Source organism: Ptychodera flava, chromosome 2 (genome assembly GCF_041260155.1).
Source record: "Ptychodera flava strain L36383 chromosome 2, AS_Pfla_20210202, whole genome shotgun sequence".
In the NCBI taxonomy this organism is placed as follows: Eukaryota; Metazoa; Hemichordata; class Enteropneusta; family Ptychoderidae; genus Ptychodera; species Ptychodera flava.
The window spans coordinates 26,370,541-26,391,490 of record NC_091929.1 but is presented as its reverse complement, the minus strand read 5'-3'; the positions used below and the strand labels follow the sequence as shown (position 1 = coordinate 26,391,490).

At 36.4% G+C, this 20,950-nt stretch overlaps 1 protein-coding gene across 2 annotated transcripts; it reads left to right on the top strand.

Moving 5' to 3' along the window:
- The first annotated feature begins 1,526 nt into the window (after positions 1-1,526).
- LOC139117848 (membrane-spanning 4-domains subfamily A member 4A-like) lies at positions 1,527-20,877 on the top strand. Of its 2 annotated transcripts, XM_070681085.1 has the most exons (7): positions 9,915-10,135; positions 13,059-13,301; positions 15,379-15,435; positions 16,529-16,687; positions 17,694-17,819; positions 18,392-18,509; positions 19,287-20,877. In XM_070681085.1, exons 2-7 carry the CDS (start codon positions 13,128-13,130, stop codon positions 19,448-19,450), a joined length of 798 nt encoding a protein of 265 aa, XP_070537186.1. In that variant the 5' UTR covers positions 9,915-10,135; positions 13,059-13,127; the 3' UTR covers positions 19,451-20,877. The 2 variants fall into 2 exon arrangements, with proteins under 2 accessions (XP_070537193.1, XP_070537186.1); XM_070681092.1 differs by lacking the exons at positions 9,915-10,135; positions 13,059-13,301 and adding an exon at positions 1,527-1,780 and having other exon boundaries at positions 19,287-20,215.
- The last annotated feature ends 73 nt before the right edge of the window (positions 20,878-20,950 follow it).

Genomic DNA, 20,950 nt, shown 5'->3' with positions numbered 1-20,950 from the left:
TAAATAAGTGTCCTGGTAACTTCAACTAGCGCTACACACTCACTTGTATGTTTGAGGAAACCAACTGTTTTCACTTTTTTGCTGCTGGTCGGTAATTGAGTTTGGAATACCTGGACCTGGTTGATCGACGCGTTGCACTCGGCTGTGAAAGGTGACGTTTTATCAGCGTGTCTACAAGGTAAAGGCGACCTACTTGAGTGTTTACAACTCAGACTGGAATAATGGAGCGCAATCACTGTAGTGTAGTTATGACCCAGTTATAGTCGCCATATTGTGCAGCGCGTGTTTCATTATGTTGAATAGCAGTTACTTGTTCCTGATTGTTTCAAACATTCTAATGAATATCTAGAAGAATACAGCTATGACTACTTAGCTTAATCAGAAAACTGTTACAATTCGTGTCATTTGTGTATTAGACTAAAACGACGTGAAGAAGTATCTACCATATCGATAGATGCATGCAAGGCTCAAAGCACGTTGAGGGTTGCTTCGTGAAGCGTATTGTAACTCACGAACATCTCGAAAAAGTTGCTTACCGTTTTGGCGCAAGAGGAGAGTGCTGATTTAGTAAGTCATGTTTGAACTTTAAAGGCGAGAGCTTACTCTGAACTGTCTCAGAAGCTTTTACATTCTCTGAACCATAAAATGGAAGCAAAAACATGACCTTGGCCGTTACAGTCATAAAGAAAGGAAAGCAGACAATAGATAATGCACAAATACAGACACGCTAAGCGAGGAAAAACTTACAGAACGAAGGGAGATTAATCAGCACGATATTTCTCATATTTTCAACTTAAATCAGTTAAATCAAATTTTTGTTCTGTACAAGATGTAATCACTGCGTCACTATAACAAGAAGAATTCAATCGCAATATCAGCAAAAAAAAAAAAAAAAACAAAAAAAAAACAAAAAAAAAACAACAAAAAAACCAAACAATTGTTCGGATTCGGAAGTGGTGTCTTGAAGGGCGGAATTTTTGTACGCGTATCAGCGAATTGCAAAAGGACGTGACGGGCTTGAAAACTGTTCTCTTCTTTTGCTAATTGTGCAAAGCTCAAGAAAGGTCACCGGACGGCAGAGAGCAGGAATAAGCCAATGACGGGGTTTTTGCCAAGATGACCGGGGCAATAGATATCAGATATAGTGGAGATTTTGAGTTTCCGTTGTAAGAAAATTGATAACTGGGAAGTAGTCGGCCGTAAAGCGATTTTGAACATCTAGCTGACACAAGATGGCAATCTTCTTCCACTAACAACATCCTCATTGCTTAAACAGAGCGATGTAGGGCATTTTACATGAACGCATGCATGAATTAATCAACAAAAGTAAATTTGTGAGTACGTTGAGTAAAATAGATCACTTAAAATGTACAGGAGGTACTTCAGTGAACGTTTAATCTTGAGTATGTTTTCAATGGTAGGCATCATTCTGTAAATGAAGGTGTTTGTTCAAAGTATATCCCTCTTTCTCGCACCTTTGGTTTTCGAGTTGAATAACACTTTAATGCTTAAACTTGACTTTTGCGTTTATTTTCAGGAAGCTTGGAGAGTGTTGATACAGACATCGTCACCACAGCGTTGAGTAAAGATATAAGTCACCTTCGCGATGGAGCAACAGGCAGCAAATGGAGCTAGGAGTGACTTCTCACATCGCGTAGTGGGCGTCCTTGGCGCCATGCAGATTGTCCTTGGCTCCCTCTGCGTCTTGTTTGGGATAATCATTCTACTGCTGAATGGCGCCATATCATTCATAGCAGCACCACTTTGGTGCGGGGCTATCGTGAGTATTTGCCTCCAGTTGAGGATGAAAATACTCCCCTCATAAATAGATGCCGCGTGGCTCATCCATTCACTAAACGCATTTTGTTTACTTGCCACGACGGAAACCAACCTTGCCTGATACAGGGACGAATTGTAAATACGTTTTATCAGCTCTCAGTACATCAATAACTCAATGCATCATCTGTTGTCCGCTTCAAAGGCAGGAGATGCAAACACCATACCCAGTCATAATCTCGTAAGGTCTCATGTAGCGCGAGAAATGATTATTGTTGTGGATCATCATCTGGTCAATCGATTCTGTTCACACATTTGCAACGTAATTTTTTTGATCCTACAAAACTTTATGCCGATGACCCTCGAGGACGTGGGATCAAATTTTAAAACATACGTCAGAGTAGTATCCATATTGCATTGAACGTGGATTTGATTTTCCTGTCACCATTAAAACACCACTTTGAGTAACCTCTCTCCCCGAAGAAAACCCAAAACACAAGATATAAAAACTTGTAAACGTGATTCCATATACACGATCAGTCATCTTGACAAATTTGTCACCGTCTGTTTATTGCGCCCATCCGTACTCCGTCTGTTATACTGCCGTTTTGGTATTCTGAAAATTCTTACCATTACTTACAGTTCATCCTTACCGGTCTGCTTGGAGTCTTAGCAGCTTATTGGAAGACCGACGGTGTGGTAAGCAACAAGACACGTCTTTTTTTTATTTCCATATTTTTCGCTGTATCACTAGCGCATGTTCCTTTAGATCATCTTGTCAACTGTGGTTCAATAAAAGCAGCGACCAGGTGCACCTTAGGAATAATAGAACCATCCCTCATCATAAAAACTTCATAAAAACAATCCGTTTTTCTGAAGGCCTACTCCCAAAGGTTTGAGAAGTGACTTGACTGAGTTGATTTGTTCGTGTTTGGCCGAGAGTTCTTTAATCTTGCACCGTTGATGATAACTGTACGTTTGTCTTATTCCTGAGACCAATGTACGCACTATCGGGTATCTAATACCCTGTTTACTGAGTTTTTGTTTTCATAGGTAGATATACTATACCGCATTTAAAAACTCACGTCACACGATAGCAAAAAAGACATTTTAAGGTAGTTCGCGCCTCATAAGTGAAAGACCCAAATTTTTGCTCAAACTTTCTTCGATGAAACTTTCGGCCTATCTCCTACTAGGTCAAGAATAAAAATCGGGGGTCATCGTGCAAAGTGTGGTAGCGGAGAAACCAAAATTACCAAATATTTACCGATGTGTAGAATTCAAAATGGTAACTATCCCTGTGTTAACTCTTTGGGAAAAAATTGAAATGTCTATTTTCGAAAACCTGGACTGAAAATGTTCCTCGCTCAAAGAGCTTTAAAAGTGCGCCACTCACAAGCGATATATCAGAAAAGAATCGCAAAAATTTTTAGAGTCCGAATATCTGCCCACCGAGGCGCGTTCTACCTTAAAAGCAAAGAAAGTGTAAAATGTTACAACTGAAAGACGCATGTGCATTATTTTTTGCTTCTCCAGATTATCAGTTCCATGGTGATGTGCATCGTGACCGCAGTTATGTTTTACCCAACTCTGGCATTATGGTAGCGACCATGGCCATAGAAGCTGAGGATTCTTGCCACTATAACTATGACAACTACCGTCGACAGTACATTTGCGAGAATAGGGTGGGCATCTTCACTATAGCTTTACGAACAAATAACAGGATCAAATGATGAATCTGTATAGACGACGTCACATTTGACGAATAAACGACTGGCTGGTTCGTAGCAAGAAGACATTGCAAAAGCAGAGATTAGTGGATAAATAAATTCAAAAATTTGTAAAGATGTCAGTACTTGCATCGCTATGTATATATATGCAGATGAACATGCAAATGAGCATGCAAATGAATATGCAAATGAGAATGCGTAAATGCTGTGCTCGCTAATGTTTTGATGTTCTTCCCTTTATCATTTCAAGTCCAAAATTCGATTCCTTCGTTAGAGCTAGGTCAGTTTTATCATAAAGTTACAAAAATTCCTCAAAATTATTCTTATTTCTTATTAATGCCTACACTTATTTCCATCTTTCTTCTGAATATAAGGACACCGAACTGGCGATAGAGGGCATAATCCTGTTCTTAGGGTTTATAGACTTCATTGTCGCGATTATTAACTCTGCCTTTTGCTGTGGCGCCATCTGCTGTAAGCCAAGAAACGTTACACCAATTGTAAGTTGTCTTTTATTCAAACAAATCATGAACATTTCACTTCCGAAGACGGAAAAAATGATGAAATTTTCGATTATTTTCAGGAAGCCTGAAAGTTGCAGACTACATTTCCATTGGATTTTGGCTGTTGGACGTGTCTTACTTTAAATATTTCGAATCCAATCGAACATTTACTGAATTTACAATGTACATTGTAAAGTCAAACAGAAAAAAAAACAATTATAATTTCGGTATAAATTACACAATAGGCGATGTCTGGGTTTGACAAACTGAAGTATTGCTTGATTGTATTATATTGGAACCATAGTGATGGTTTTGTCTGATTGTTTTTTTCTTCGTATGAGATACTACATTAGGAAGGAATTACGGCACAAGGTTGTTCAGACAAACGAATAAAGACATACACAACCAATAATTAAGCAATCAGAAACGACCGACAAATCATACAAGCAAAAACAACACTTTTTACGAGGAATAGTTGGCAGGAAAATCGCAGAGAATCGTACTTGCCCGTGTTGCCAGTGTTACTCACTGTGCCGTTTTGTACAGGTATACTACACAACTCACCCCGGCGGGGTGCCACAACAGGTTCAAACGGCAACGACGCAGTCTGGCCAATAAGTGATCATAGTGCCTCCCAGTGGCCCAATTGCGCCACCGCCATACGGTAAGAAGTGTACAAAATGCAAAATGCAATATTTCACTAAATATATACGGTCAATATCAAGTTGAATTGCCAGAGACAGACTTACTTTCTGAGTTATTACCGTCAGGTTACCATGTTGTTCAAACCGTAGAAGAACAAGTGAATTTATTTAATCGTATGAAAGTTACAGGTTAAGTACACTCGCAACTTTAGTACAAAAAGAATAATAAACAAAAGGGCAAATTGTCTCCTGCCTCGAGAGTACATAATGCCTTGTTTTGGCTGTAAAGTTTTTATTACATTCATCTCGTACATAGTTTTCACTCCTACGTTTTGAGTTGACATGCAAAAGACAATCCTTTGCTTCATTTTCATATTAAACCAATGTCCGTAGAAAAAATAGAACGATTTTCATCATGTAACATATTTTATATATTTGAATCACTGTTGTGCGGTTTATCGATTTTTTTATGCATAATTCTATAAAAAAGAGTATTTCAAATGTCAAACATGTAATTCGTTCATTTTTAAATCCCGAAGATGTCAAGTTGAAAACGGGTCCTATTCGCTTTCTGTTCAATGATTGGTTTATGGTCCACTACGTCATCAGCAAGTCACCATTGAATTCTCTCTAGAGCGCGACCGTCCGTTCGCTATACAATGCATGTAATAAATAAATAAATAAATAAATAAATAAATAAATAAATAAATAAATAAATAAATTTAAATAAATAAATGATGATATATGAAAAGATAAATGAATAGATTAATAGATAATAGATAGATAGATAAAGAAATAGATAAAAAAATAAATAGATATGTTGTATCATGGTAAATTATTGCCTAAGCATCAAGCCACTCTAACATAAGCAAGTGAGATTGCTAGCAAAGCTACATACTTTCATGGCTGATAAATCTACCCTGTTAAATGAACGTTACGAGTTATTAGTAGTTTCAAAGTATCGCTACCAAAACAAATATTATCTATCGAATTTCAAAACAACCTAAAACCGCAGTATATTGTGTCCGAACCATGTGAACGAGAGTGAAGATCTGAGAAAAATTTCCTTCCGTCTGTTTGAACATTTCTGGATAAACGAAATTATGTAACGTACTACTTTGTATTTGTAATTTGAAGTAATTTGTCTTTTTATTTAACGATCTGCTTTTGGCATCGAGCACTATAATTTCCTATGAGGACATCTGTATAGACAAAATTCTCTCTAACTGCTCTCAATTAGGTTCTCACAACACTCAGCCGATGTTCGTGCAACCAGGCGCCGTGCCGATGGCAGGGACAAGCGCCCCATACGGCGAGGCACAAGGAGCCGGTTATGGCCAACATCAAGTGAGGAGCGGGCAGTCCGAAACCAATGATATGTTGCCGCCGCCATACGCCTAGCGGTTTTACGTGTTGCAACGAATCTAGTAAGAGCTTCCGATCCATGACAATCGTTGCATTTACACTGTTTTTTTAGGGAAAAATAAATTAGCTTTCTAAGAAATAAGTCTGTAGCACTCGCGTACCATAAAGCATTACAAACCGCAAAGCTTTAATGACGTTTTAATGTTTCCGGTGCCGGTGAGACAATTTAAGTGGAGTGTTCCTTTTAAAAAAAATATTGATGAAAATGATGATCATATTTAGAAAAAATGCTAGCAGTCATATTTGTTTAAACATTTTTAAAGTTGCATTTTGAGAAAAATTGCAACTCAAAAACTTTTAATATTGTTATATTACTTAACCATTCAGTACTTCATTTTTAGAAATGTATATTGTGAATTTGTACCATTTTCATTGACACGATCGTAAGTCTTTTTATTCACTTTTTGCCACCAAAGATTTTATTTATTACCTTTATACTGAAAACATTCTTGAAAAAACGAATGCATTAATCATACAAAAGAGGTGTACATTATTTTAGTCATGACATCAATATTCCAAATATGTACTGAGTAAATGAACCTTGTTGTAATGCGTTGAAAAAGCATTTGTTAGGCTTACGGTATTTCTGACATGAAGGATGTATATTACGATAGATGCAAGGTGTTGATTTTTAATTCAGTCATTGAGGATATAAGTAATATGCACTTGACATAATAGTATATATTACATAAAGCAGTGTTACACAGTGCATGTATCAATGGCAGCAAGAACGGATTGTATATTAGGGTAGAATGCGCTTAGGGATTCCCAAACTTTTACTGATTTTTTGCTGATCTTCCTTGTATTTTAAAGCTTTTGAAGCTCTTGGAAATAATAATAATAATAATAGAGTACATTTGTAATGCGCTTAATCTCTGAACAGAGCTCTAGGCGCAAATGAGTAATATGATGAACAGTTGTAGTGAAAAAAATTAAACTTTTCGCATACACCATAAATATTGACCAGGTCGGGAATCATTTGCTTGAATGAATGAATGAATGAATGAATGAATAAATAAATGAGTGAGTGAGTGAATGAATGAGTGAGTGAATGAATGAATGAGTGAATGAATGAGTGAGTGAATGAATGAATGAATGAATGAATGAATGAGTGAGTGAATGAATGAATGAATGAATGAATGAATGAGTGAGTGAATGAGTGAATGAATGAATGAATGAATGAATGAATGAATGAACGAATGAATGAATGAATGAATGAAGAATGAGTGAGTGAGTGAGTGAGTGAATGAATGAGTGAATGAATGAATGAATGAATGAATGAATGAGTGAGTGAGTGAATGAATGAATGAGTGAATGAATGAATGAGTGAATGAATGAATGAATGAATGAATGAACGAATGAATGAATGAATGAATGAATGAATGAGTGAGTGAGTGAGTGAGTGAATGAATGAATGAATGAATGAATGAATGAGTGAGTGAGTGAGTGAGTGAATGAATGAATGAGTGAATGAATGAATGAATGAATGAGTGAATGAATGAGTGAATGAATGAATGAATGAATGAACGAATGAATGAATGAATGCATGAATGAATGAATGAATGAATGAATGAATGAATGAATGAATGAATGAATGAATGAATGAATGAATGAATGAATGAATGAATGAATGACAGGTTTTAGAACAATTACACCATAAACACAATCAGCGTACATTTTCACACACGTTATAAATATCGACACACTCACGAATAATCTTCATTATTTGCTTTTATAGTAACCCACGAAAACGTCTTATCACGCAATCATAAATGTGCCATGAGTATTGGCAATGCTGTGGATACTATAACTTTTCTTCGTTTACCTTTATGCATTGCACAGTTTGAAATGTTATCAAGACCTAATGGCAACACTTTAAACGAATTTGGACTTCTATAATCTCTGCAAGGCCAAACATATTAAACAAACACGTTCCTTTGTGTTTGAATCTTGGAAATGTTCTTCGAAAAGTTGACTTTTGACTTGTTATCCCTCCGCTCTGTAAGTTGTCTGTATTTGTACTGTATGTTGTTGTTTACTTTTTTGTTTTATTATTTTAGTTAGCAATGTCCCTTTATTGCATTTGACATGTTTCCACGTTAAAGAAATAATACATTTACATCAGCATGTCACTTGTTACATTTATTGATTAATTTTCTTAAAGGCTAGCAGTATGTCAGATTTTATGTTCATCTCCTTTGAAAGATTGTACCTTATATTAAATTCATTTTTCGATAAGTACATTCACATTCGTGATCTTTGTACGTCTGTAATGATACCCTCGTTATTCTAGTATTATTTTCATTTTTACACTTGCATTTTGCGGTGCATATAAATGGGCTTCCGGTCCGCTGGTGTAGGCCTACTGATAGAAATAAATATACAAACAATAAATACAAAATGTCAAGAAAAATTAATACTATACCATCAATACATCAAATTTGGAGTATTATATAGAACCAATCGGTGTGACTTCAAAAGTGCACCAACGCCTTCCAAAGTGCCCCATATGGCCTAGGTACTAGAACTTCCATTAATACAACCCCTATGTAGTCTATCAAAGAACCAATTCAGATGACCTCGAAAGTGTCCCTACGTTGTGGCCATAGTTGCCCACACTCGCCCAAAACCTTAACGAGTGACATACATATATAGCCGAGAATGAGGTACACAAATAAATGAAAATGCATAACATTAATATCCCATTCTGTGAAATTCAAGGTCTTCAGTGTTGTACATACTGATGCATGCAAAGATAGATGAACAGTCATTCAAAAATTTGGTAATATGCTCGATCCAACTATAGTTGACATTGGCCAAGAAAAGTTTACCTCTAACCTTAATCGTTAGCCTAGCATTAGATATACGCATAATAAGTGACGTTAAAGCAGATCAAAGGTCATGCTAAAGTCTGTTAACAAATTTTGGTCCCACACTATTCCTTGTCACATGAAGAAAACCTGTAATCCTAAGCCTGAAATCGGACATGCATGTAAGTGATATGGTGAAAGTAGGCAAAGGTTGTCTGAAAATTGTGAGATAAGATTTCATCACCCAAAAGGGTCTATGTCTAACAAACTACAACCTGCAGCCTTATTGGTTAGCTTAGAATGACATATTTGTATACTTAATGAGATGAAAGTCGACAAAGGTGATCTCGAAATTTCAGAACAAATGTTGGTGTCACACTCATCCACGTCCAATAAAAATAAATTGTTATTTTGAAATCCAATGATAAGGTCAATCAAAAGTAGATCAACAGTAATTTCCAAATCGCCCTAAATATGCTACTGATAGTAGTGAATACAATGAATTTGTATGAATTTCAAATTGTCTCTCTGTCAAAATCATAGCATAATACATTTCAACTCAAGGACACCTTTAGAGTCTTACTGTTTTCCCACACTCCTGGGATGGCTTTAAACGGTTACACTACCTCAATGTTAGGGGTAACCGTGCCTCGAGAACGTGGCTGTATGTGTGGAAAGAGCAATGAAATATTTTGGAAATGTACACACAATGCCATTCAACATACTTTGTTGAGAAGAACATGAAGTGTATTTTATCTGATGTCCATTTCATAATCAATTAAATAATAAGTTTCAGCTCTTCTCTTCCGAGTGACCAAATCTTCAAAAGTGGACCCAAAAAGTTGAAGGTCCGTCGCGAATATTATATTTTCTTATTATAGAAAATAATGCTGAAGTAAAATACCCAAACGGCCTGGAAAAGTTAAGTGAGATCAAGGAAGTAAAACACATTATGACTACCTTGGTATGGATTTTATTTCCTTCAAGCGCTGTTTGTAACATATTTCCTCCACAAAGGTTTCTTTGACCTGACGGGACCTTATGAACACGAAAGCAATACGTGAGTTGCTATCAATAAGTGTCCTAGTAACTTCAACTAGCGCTACACACTCACTTGTATTTAATAGGTAGACTAACCGTTTACACTTATTTGCCACTGGTTGGTGATTGACTTTGGACATCCTGCCTGATCGACGCGTTAATCTCGGCCGTTGCGAAGAGTGCCGTTTTACCGACGTGTCAACAAGGTAAAAGAGACTTACTTGAGTGTTTACAACGCAGAGTGAAGCGCAATCACTGTAGTGTAGTTATGACGCAGTTATGGTCGCCATATTGTGCAGTGCGAGTTTTATTATGGCGACTGTGTCACGATGCAAGTGTGTTACCGCTATTGATTCTTTCAAACATTTTAATGATCATCTTGAAGAATACAGATATGACTAGTCAACTTAGTCAGAGAACTGTCACAATTTGTGTCACTTGTCTATTGGGCTAAAACGACGTGAAGAAGTCTGTACGATATCGATAGATGAATATAAGCTTAATGCTCAAAGCACGTTGAGGGTTACTTCGTGAAACGCATTGTTAGTCACGAACACTCCGAAAAGTTGACTGTACCGTTTCGGCGTAAGATGGGAGCGCTGATTTCGTGAGTCGTTTTTGAACTTGACAGGTGTGAGCTTACACTGAGAGACTTGTAGGTCCTCCAAACCATAGAATGAACGCAGAAACCTGACCTTGGCCCTTACAGTAATGAAGAAAAGAACGCATACAATAGATTTAGCACAAACAGAGACACACGAAGCACAGAAAAACAGAACTCATTGAGATAAATCAACTTAATCCATGAAAAATAAAAAGTATGTTTCTCATCCTAGACATATTGCAAAAATGATGCTGTGACGCAGTTTTTTTTTCTATTTTTTTTTTATTCTTCAACCATCAAGAACGCACAAAAGACATTAAAACAACATAGGAATGCTCGCAGAGATAAATGCACAGCAGTGTTGCTTTAGTATTTTTGTATAGCAACAGCGCTGTGGTTTGACTTTCAGTGCAGATATGCACAAAGTTTAACAGCTTAATATAACAGTGACATATGTGTTCAGTTCTGAATGGAATGATAGTGTCAGTTATGTTGTTTACAGTTCTGTTTTATACAGCACTGTGTTGTGCACTATCGTCGCGTATTTTTGAGAGTTTTTTTTATATTTTATTACCCATATTTTCAACTTCATTGAAGGGAAAATCAAGCGTTTTCCTTGTGAGAAAGTGAATAATGGGGAAATGGTCGGCTGGAGAGCGATTTGAACATGTAGTCGACACAAAATAGCAATAGGCAATCGTCCTCCCCTCTAAAGCTATTCATCATTGTTTGAACAAACTGATTTAAGTCATTGAACGCACATACATACATACATACATACATACATACATACATACATACATACATACATACATAGATACATAGATCCATAGATATATACATAGATACATACATAGATACATAGATACATACATACATACATACATACATACATACATACATACATACATACATACATACATACATACATACATACATACATACATGCATGCATACATACATACATACATACATACATACATACATACATACATACATACATACATACATACATACATACATACATAGATACATAGATATATACATACATACATACATACATACATACATACATACATACATACATAGATACATACATACATACATAGATACATACATACATACATACATACATACATACATACATACATACATAGATATATACATAGATACATACATAGATACATACATAGATACATACATAGATACATAGATACATAGATATATACATAGATACATACATAGATACATACATAGATACATACATGCATACATGCATACATACATACATACATACATACATACATACATACATACATACATACATACATACATACATACATACATACATACATACATACGTGCGCAGACTTCAACAAAACATATTGCGATACATGTAAGTTACATAAGCTTCATTTACAAACGTTGACTTTCGTGAGCTTATATGTAAATTGGAGGTTTTTTCAAAGGTCAGTATTTTTATTGCAACGGTGGAGATCCTAGCAAAATATCGGGGAATTCATGAACACGTTACAACGATAATTTTACAACATTTAATCCTATTAAGTCAAGTTAAAAGGAAGTAGATAGTTAACCTATTATTCACCCGCAACAAATTTGAGAATGCTTGCAGAAAAATAGGTTTACTTAATATTTGAGAACAGGAAATACGTTATGAACGGCAAATTATTTTGTCAGTTTTCAAAGGGAAGCATCGAGATCTGTAAGGCCAGAAAGAAAAAAATAAATTGTTCATCGGAATCGCCACTTCTACTTTGCCCAATTTGGAATTTTTTTTGATTTCGGCAAATTCATACTTGTATGCCAAGCTGTGGTCTTCACCAGTCCAATGGAAACAATTTACTACAGTGCAACTACAGTATCATTTGAAGCTTGCTGTTTCCTTCTGAACGATGACTATATAACTTCACCAGGATCACAATAGAGTGTTGTTAGACCATTGTGTAAAATGTGTCGGAACAGCGGTAAAGAAGCCATAATATGGGGCCAAAGTAAATTGAAAAACCAAATTGCTAGGTCCTACCAGGAGGATATTGAAGGAGAATACTGAATTGTTGGATTTCAGTGATTTGCTGTGCATATCAGTTTTATTCTGAGAGCATGTTGAAACACTCGGAATAACTTGTGCAAACACTGATTGTATATGTAATTCCCTATGTTATTGTTAAGAAATATAGTGTTGAATTCAATAACCAGTATCAGTGTATCTTGTCTGAGATATTTCTGGTTAGCCTAAAAGGGGAAAAGATTATTTTTCCTTGTTTGCACCCCGGCAAAACAGTTTGAGGGGACCGCGGTTACCTTTGGCCTACAAAAAATAAAAATAAAAATAAAAATTTTCGCTCGCCCCTCCTGAACCTTGGTCCAAAAAATCCGATGAACAAGAGTTTTTTCTCTGGCCTAAAATCAGGTGTTTGTTCAGATTATCCCACTTTCTCGGACCTTGGATTTTTGACCTAAGCAAGGTTTTAATGCTGAAAGTTGACATTTGCATTCATTTTCAGGAAGCTTGGAGAGTGTTGATACAGACTGCGATACCATAGTGTACTGTAAAGATAAACGTCACATTGGTGATGGAGCAACAGGCAGCAAATGGAGCTAGGAATGACTTCTCTCACCGCGCAGTGGGCGTCCTTGGCGCCATGCAGATTGTCCTTGGCTCCCTCTGTGTCTTGTTTGGGATAGTCATTCTTGCACTGAATGGCGCCATATCATTCATAGCAGCACCACTTTGGTGTGGGGCTATCGTAAGTATTTGCCTCTCGTGAAAATACTTCCTCATACAACAGATCTCGCTTGATGCCGCGAGACTTTACCATTCGCTATATATGATGTTTTACTTGCTACGCAGGAAATGAAAACCTTGCCTGATAGAAGGTCGATAGGGTCTCTGTATGTAAACATAAGTATTACATTAGTGCGTACCTTTTTAATTCTTAGTGATGAACTCAATGCGTCGTGTGCTTTCTTTGAAGGGAGGGCCTGAAAACATAACAGCCCGACAAGGTCTCGTTAGGGACTGGTCAGTTTCTTCAGCCTTTGGGGGGGGGCGGTGGATTCATGGGGGGGGGGGTCACCCTGTTTTTGACTTTGGTGATAGGGGGGGGGTCACCATGTTTTTGAAATGCCCGATAGGGGGGGTCAGTGTGTTTTTGAATTTTGACACAGGGTCATCATTGCCTAAAATGCTAGTGTCAGCCACAAAATTCACCATTCAGTTGTATTTTTCGGCGCGCCCTTCGGGCGCGTAACTTTAATAATCAGTCATATTTTTCAGCACGCCCAACTTTAATATATCAAGCATACATACATCAGAGATATCTGTATGTTCAATATTTTTCAGCGTGCTCTTCAAGCTCATTACTTTAATATATCATACATCTTTCAGCATGCCCTTCAGGTGCATGACTTTAATATACAAGGCATATATATCAGAGATATCAGGATGTTTCATATTTTTTGGCGCGCCCTTCGGGCGCCATACTTTCAGAGATATCTTGATGTTTGCTAAGTGAAAGTGTACCATTATGAAATCTGCATTTCATATGAAAAGGATGACAAATTCCTGATACTTTTCTGTTCTCTCTGTGAGAATTCAGTATGAGAAAGCAACATGCACAAATATTTCACAATATATATTTGATACAGTGACTTATTTTAGAGATAGAAAAATGACAAGATATCTTTCCTTCTCATTGATGCAATTATTGTCCTTTGTTTCATAGGTTTTTCTGTAGAAAGATGCTTTTTTATGAACAAAATAACAGTTAAAAAAGGCAGTTTTTGTCATTATTAGCTGTGCTTTTATGGTTTCAATGTTACACAAGAAAAGGTCCTCTCAGACACTGTACACATCAGATTTGGCTAAAAAAAGCTCTCTATGGCTCCTCAGTAGATTTAATTGGATGGTTGGCAAGTCTTAACACCCATCAAAGTTTTTGATTCACTGCTTTTTCCTCTTTGATATTAATGATTGACATCCATTTCTGTACAACAGTTCAGGACATCTGGTTAAGCAGAGAAAGTGTGAAATACATTCACAGCTCATTCAAAATACAGCTCATTCAAAATGTACTGTATTTAAACTTTAAGATTGACACTTTGAAATTCCTATCTTACAACTGACATGTCAACAATTTCACTAAAACATAGAATGACTATTTAAAATATAAATATATGTAAAATGTAAAATATATAATATATATATATATATATATATATATATATATATATATATATATATAATTTATGTCCATCTTTTGTTTTACCTTTGTCGCGCCCGGGGGGGGGGGGTCACCCTGTTTTAGAAATTTGGAATAGGGGGGTCACCCTGTTTTCAAAATTTGGAATAGGGGGGTCAGCCACTTTTTGACGTCGGCAAAAAATAATCCACCGCCCCCCCCCCCCCAGGCCGAAGAAACTGACCAGTCCCTTAGGTCTCACGTAGCGCGAGAAATGATCATTGCTGAGAACTGTGACCAACTCTATCGGTTCTCTTCACCCATTGGCAACGTAATTTGTGGATCCTATTAAAATGTATGCTGTTGGTCCTTGCGGTCGTGGGACTGAATATTAAAACTACGTAGAGTAGTATCAATGTTGCATGAAACGTTTATTATTTTCCTGTCATGATTAAGGCACCATTTTGCGTACCTCAGTCAAAACAAACAAATAAACAAAAGAAGATAAAACTTGTATACGTGATTCCATGTCAACAATATGTCATCTTGGCAAATTTGTCACCGCTTTTTTATCGCTTTCATCCGTTTTCCATCTGTTACACTTTCTTCTTGGCATTCTGAATATTCTTACCGTTACTTGCAGTTCATTGTTACCGGTCTGCTTGGAGTCTTAGCAGCTAACTGGAAGACCAGCGGTGTGGTAAGCAAAAATATTCGTCTTTATTTCCATATTTTATTGTTGTATCAGGTAATAACGCTTGCGTGTTCCTTTTTATAATCTTGACAACAGAGGTTTGAAGAAGTGAAACAAAAATCGTTTTTTTTTTTTTTTTTTTTTTTTTTTCTAAAGACCTACTCCACAATTTTGAGAAGTGACCTCATTAAGTTGCTTTGTTAATGCAGAATGCGACTCGGGGACAGATATTAGGGCCCTAATTAAAATTTTCCGGTCTACCACTTGCGGGGACTCATTTCAAAGCTCTTTTGGTGTAGGAAAATTTGTAAACGTCTTAGTTTTTCGGAAATCGAAACTTTTATTTTTCTCCATGGAGTTATTAACACAAGGGTGGCGGCCATTTTGAATTTCCAAATATCGGTAAATCTTGGGTAATTTGTTTGTCTGGTACCAAAACTTGCATGTTGATCCCCGAATTTATTCTTGAATTTTAAAGAGTTTGGTTGAAAGATTCAATAAGGAAAGTTTGAGCAAAAGTTTTCACCTTTAACTTTCGAGGGGTTGTGTTGGCACGAGTGTTCTTCATTCTTGGATGATACGTGTTCGTTGGTCTTATCCCTAAATCCAATGTACGCACTGTCAGGTATCAAATACCCTGTTTATTAAGGTTTTGTTTTCTCAGGTGGGTACACTGTGCATAATTTAAAACACATCGAAACGAAGCGACCGATAGCAAATAACATATATAAAATTAAAGGTGGTCAACACCTCGAAAGTGAAAGACAAAATTTTTGCTGAGTTTCCTCAATGAAACTTTCAACCACTCTCTTACCCATTAAGGAAAATTTGGGTCACTATGCTAAGTTTGGTGCTGGAGAAACAAATTGTGTAATATTTACAGAAGTTTGAAATTCAAAAATAAAAATTTACATTTTTGAAAAATGAAGTCTGAAAATGTTTCTCTTTAAAATGAGCCCCACGAGTGTGAGATCAGAAAACTATTGTAACAGTTTTAGATTCTGAATATCTGTCTCCGAGTCCGAGGCACATTCTTACCGACTTGAAATGTAGAACGTAACAACTGAAAGGCACATGTCCATTATTTTTGCTTATCCAGATTATCAGTTCCATGGTGATGTGCATTTTAACCGCCACTCTATTTTACCCAACTCTGTTTGGTATTATGGTGGCCACCATGGTGATAGAAGCTATTGACTCTTGCTACTATGACTACAGCCGACACGGTTCTTGGGGGGACTACATCTGTGATGATAGGGTGAGTATCCTTACCATAGGTTAACTAACGAATAACCATAGGCGGTTGCTTAAATGTTCTTCCCCAGGGGTGGAGTATAGCTGTCTTGGTCTTATCACAGGTTTCTTATCGATAGTGTTTATTTTAATACTTGTTTTATTTTAATACTTTCGACTATGATTTGTATTGCCAATACTCCTTTGGTGTCTCGGTATCATCTCAACACTAGTTTTGAAAAGATTTCTTGTTCTCCATCACTATGTCATGTATTTGTCCTTTGACACCCTAACCCGAAGTTTTATCGACATGTTGCGTCTATTATCTGATGCATTTGATTGCCTAATCACGGTCCCGCCACAAAGGAACCGTGGCCTAATAATGCGCTAAAGCAATCAAGAGTAAGTTACTAATCTGTGGAGGCTGTCACTAGATTATCACCGGATTAACTTTGCCAAAGTCAACAGTTAATGCACCACCAAGGGCATGACAGAGAAGAGTTTCCTTTCATAACCTGTGATAAGACCAAGACACCTCTACCCCCTCCCCACCCTGGAGGCTGGATATTTAAGCAGACTTCTGTGGAATAACAGGGTAAAATGAAAACTTTTGACTGTCAGAACATTTGACGAATAAACGACTGGCCAGTTACCAGCTTACTTAAAAGGAGGATATATTACAAAAGCGGAGACTGACGGCTAAATCACAGACTGTGCCTAAATGAATTAAATGAGGATTTTTTGTAGATCACAGCACATAAAAATCTTGCATTAGTATGCATCAATATGCATATGAACATGTTTCAAATGCTAGGGCTGATGTTTTTCACCTTTTTATTCAAAGTTCCTAATTGCATTGGTCTTCGCGCTAGGTCGTGTGTGTCATTAAGCTTCAAAAATAAATCAATATTATTGTAATTTCTGACTGATGCCCATAAATGGCGCATCACTTCTTTTATCACTTCTACCACTAATAGTGAAACCAAGGCTTGAATTTGTTACCATCTTTGAATATTCCTTCCGAATATCAGGACACCAAACTGGCCATAGAGGGCGTGATCCTGTTCTTGGGGTTTATAGACTTCGTTGTCGCGATTGTTAACTCTGCCTTTTGCTGTGGCGCCCTCTGCTGTAAGCCAAGAAATGTCTCACCAGTCGTAAGTTATCTGTCTATTTTTGAATCAAATTTGACGTAGTCATTAGTTATAGTTTAATCCTATCATAATGATCACTTGAATTCCGAAGACGTAAAAAATGAATGAATTTTACGAATCTATATTTTTAGGTAACCTGAAAGTAGTAGACGATATCAACATTTGATTTTAGCTGTTTGATGTCTTTTACTGTTAACATTTCGAATCCGATCGAAAATTTACCGAATTTACTGTAAACATTTCAAAGTGAAACACATTAGAGAATAAGAATTTCGGCACAAATGATACAATACACGATGTCTGGGTTTGACATATTGAAGAATCATCTAGTTTGATGATATTTCGCCGACAGTGATGTGTTTGTCTGATTTTTTGTTCCTTGAGGACGAATTAGGACACAAGGTTGTTTAGACAAACGAATAAACACATAATCCATGATTAAACAACCAGAAAGGAACCGACAAATCGGACAGGCCAAAATACCCCCCTTTTTTACAAGAAATAGTTTTCAGGAAAACGCAGAAAATCGTGTTTGCCCGTGTCGCCAGTGTTACTCACTGTGTCGTTTTGTACAGGTATACTACACAGTTCAGCCCGGCGGGGTGCCACAACAGGTTCCAATGGCAACGACGCAATATGGCCAACAAGTGATATTAGTGCCTCCCAGTGGCCCAAGTGCGCCACCACCTTACGGTAAGTGTACAATGTGCAAAATGCAATATTTCACTAAATCTACGGTCAATTGCTATTGAAATTAAAATTGAAGTTAAGTCAGACAAAGCTTCTGAGTTTATACAGTTTGCCTATCATGTTGTTCATACCCTAGAAGTGAATTTATTTAATCGTATGAAAGTTACGTTAATTACACTTGCAACTAAACAAATGTATTAATAAACAAAAGAGCAAATGGTGTCCTGCCTCGAGAGTACATAGTCCCAAACAAGGCACTGTAATGTTTTTACATGTCTCTCTTACTTAGTTTTCACTCCAAATTTTTTAGTTTACTTTTGCACATGACAATCGTATTCTTTATCTAAATGTTAGACCAAATCTGTAGCAAAAGTAGATCGATTTTCATCTTATAACACATTTAGAATATTTAAATCACTGTTGTGCGGTTAACCAATTTTTTATGCATATTTTTTTTTAAATCCCGAAGTTGTCAAATTGGAAATAGCTCCTATTCACTTTCAGTCAAATGATGACTATGTGGCCTGTTACTACATCATCAACAAGTTGCCATGGGATTCCATGTAGAGCTCAACTTTCGGTGTACGAGGCATATAGTAAATAGATAAATAAATAGATAGATAAATACATAGATAGATAGATTATATAAATACATAGATAGATTGATTGAAAAATAAATAAATAAAAATTGATGTATCATGGTAATAAATAAATAAAGTAAATAAATAAATAAATAAATAAATAAATAAATAAATAATCTCTTTAACTGTTCTCAATTAGGTCCTTACAACACTCAGCCGATGTTCGTGCAGCCTGGCGCCGTGCCGATGGCAGGGACAAGCGCCCCCTATGGCCAGGGTGAACCAGGAGCCGGTTACGGTTACGGCCAACCTCAAGCGAAGGGGGAGCCGTCAAATGATACGTTGCCGCCGGCATACGCTTAGCGGTTTTACGTGTCGAGAAACTTGTTGGAAGAATCTACTGAGAACTTCCAGACATTGCATTTACACATGTTTTATAGGATAAAAATAAATTGGTTTTCTAAGAAATAAGTTAGTTGCACTCGCGTTCACAAGGCATCACAAATCGCACAGCTGTAATGACGTTTTAATGTTTCCGATCAGACAATATAAAAAGACAATCTGTGTTCCTTTTGAATTGATGAAAATGATGATCATATTTAGAAAACTGTCATATTTGTTTTAACATTTTTTTAAAAAGTTGCATTTTTGGGAAAATTGCAATTCCCAAACTTTTGATATTGTTTTACTCAAGTGAGAAGTACTTAATTTTTAGAAATGTACATTGTACCATTTTTTGTGTGTGAATTTATACCATTCTTTTTGAAAGTGTTGTTATACAGACTCTCTTTTCGGTTTCAATTCCTTTTACCACCAAGGATACGATTTTTTATCTTTATTTCGAAAGCATTTTTATGTAAACGCGTGCATTTATCATACAAAAGATGTGGGGTTTTTTATACATTTAATATTCCAAATATGTACAGAGTAGAGGTGAATATATAAACCTTTTTGTAATGCTTTAAAAAGTACTTGGTATTAGAGTATTTCTAATGAAGGATGTACATTTCGATACATGTTAGGTTTGGATTATTAATCCAGTCAAGATGGATATAAGCAATATGCACTTGAACTAATGGCATATATTACATTAAGCAGTGTATTTTACTCAGTGTAGACTCTCAACAACTCGTAATGTTGTACTAGCATTAATCACCTCATGAATGTGTTGTATATTTGGGTAGAATGCGCTCCTGGGACAGATATCCGGACTCTCAAACTTTTACAAATCTGTTATCAGACTGATCTACCACTTGTGGGGGCTCATTTTAAAGCTCTTGGTGTAAGGAATCTTGAATTTTTCGAAAATCGAATTATAAAATTTTCCCCTCGGAGTTACCACACAGATAGGGATAATTTCGAATTTCACATATCAGGAAATGACAGGTAATTTGTTTCTCTAATTAAGTGCCACATTTTGCAGGGTGACCCCTAATTTTCATTGTTGATTTGGTAAGAGAATGGGGCAAAGTTTCATTTAGTAAAGTGCTAGCAAAGGTTTACGTCTGATCTTTGACTTTCGAGGTGCATGCTACCTCAAAGTAAGAAACAGTAAAACTATGAAAAAAATATTCGTCAAATGAAGCACAGAAGTAGGGCAACAAAAGTGTATTTGATTGTTTGAACGATAACTGTGGAGAATACCGGATAATTGAACCCTTTGAGTTTAAGAAAAGGTGGTTTATAAACTTACAGATCTATCACAAGTATTAATTTCGTTGTTAGTATTAAGTTTCAGACAAAGACAATGTTATGAATGAGTCTAAATATATCTGGAATTTCCAGTGTAAGGCTCTTTTAAACAGCTGTTTTTACCTTCCATTGTACTGATTTGTCAACTCTCTTGCTTCGGACATTTAACTT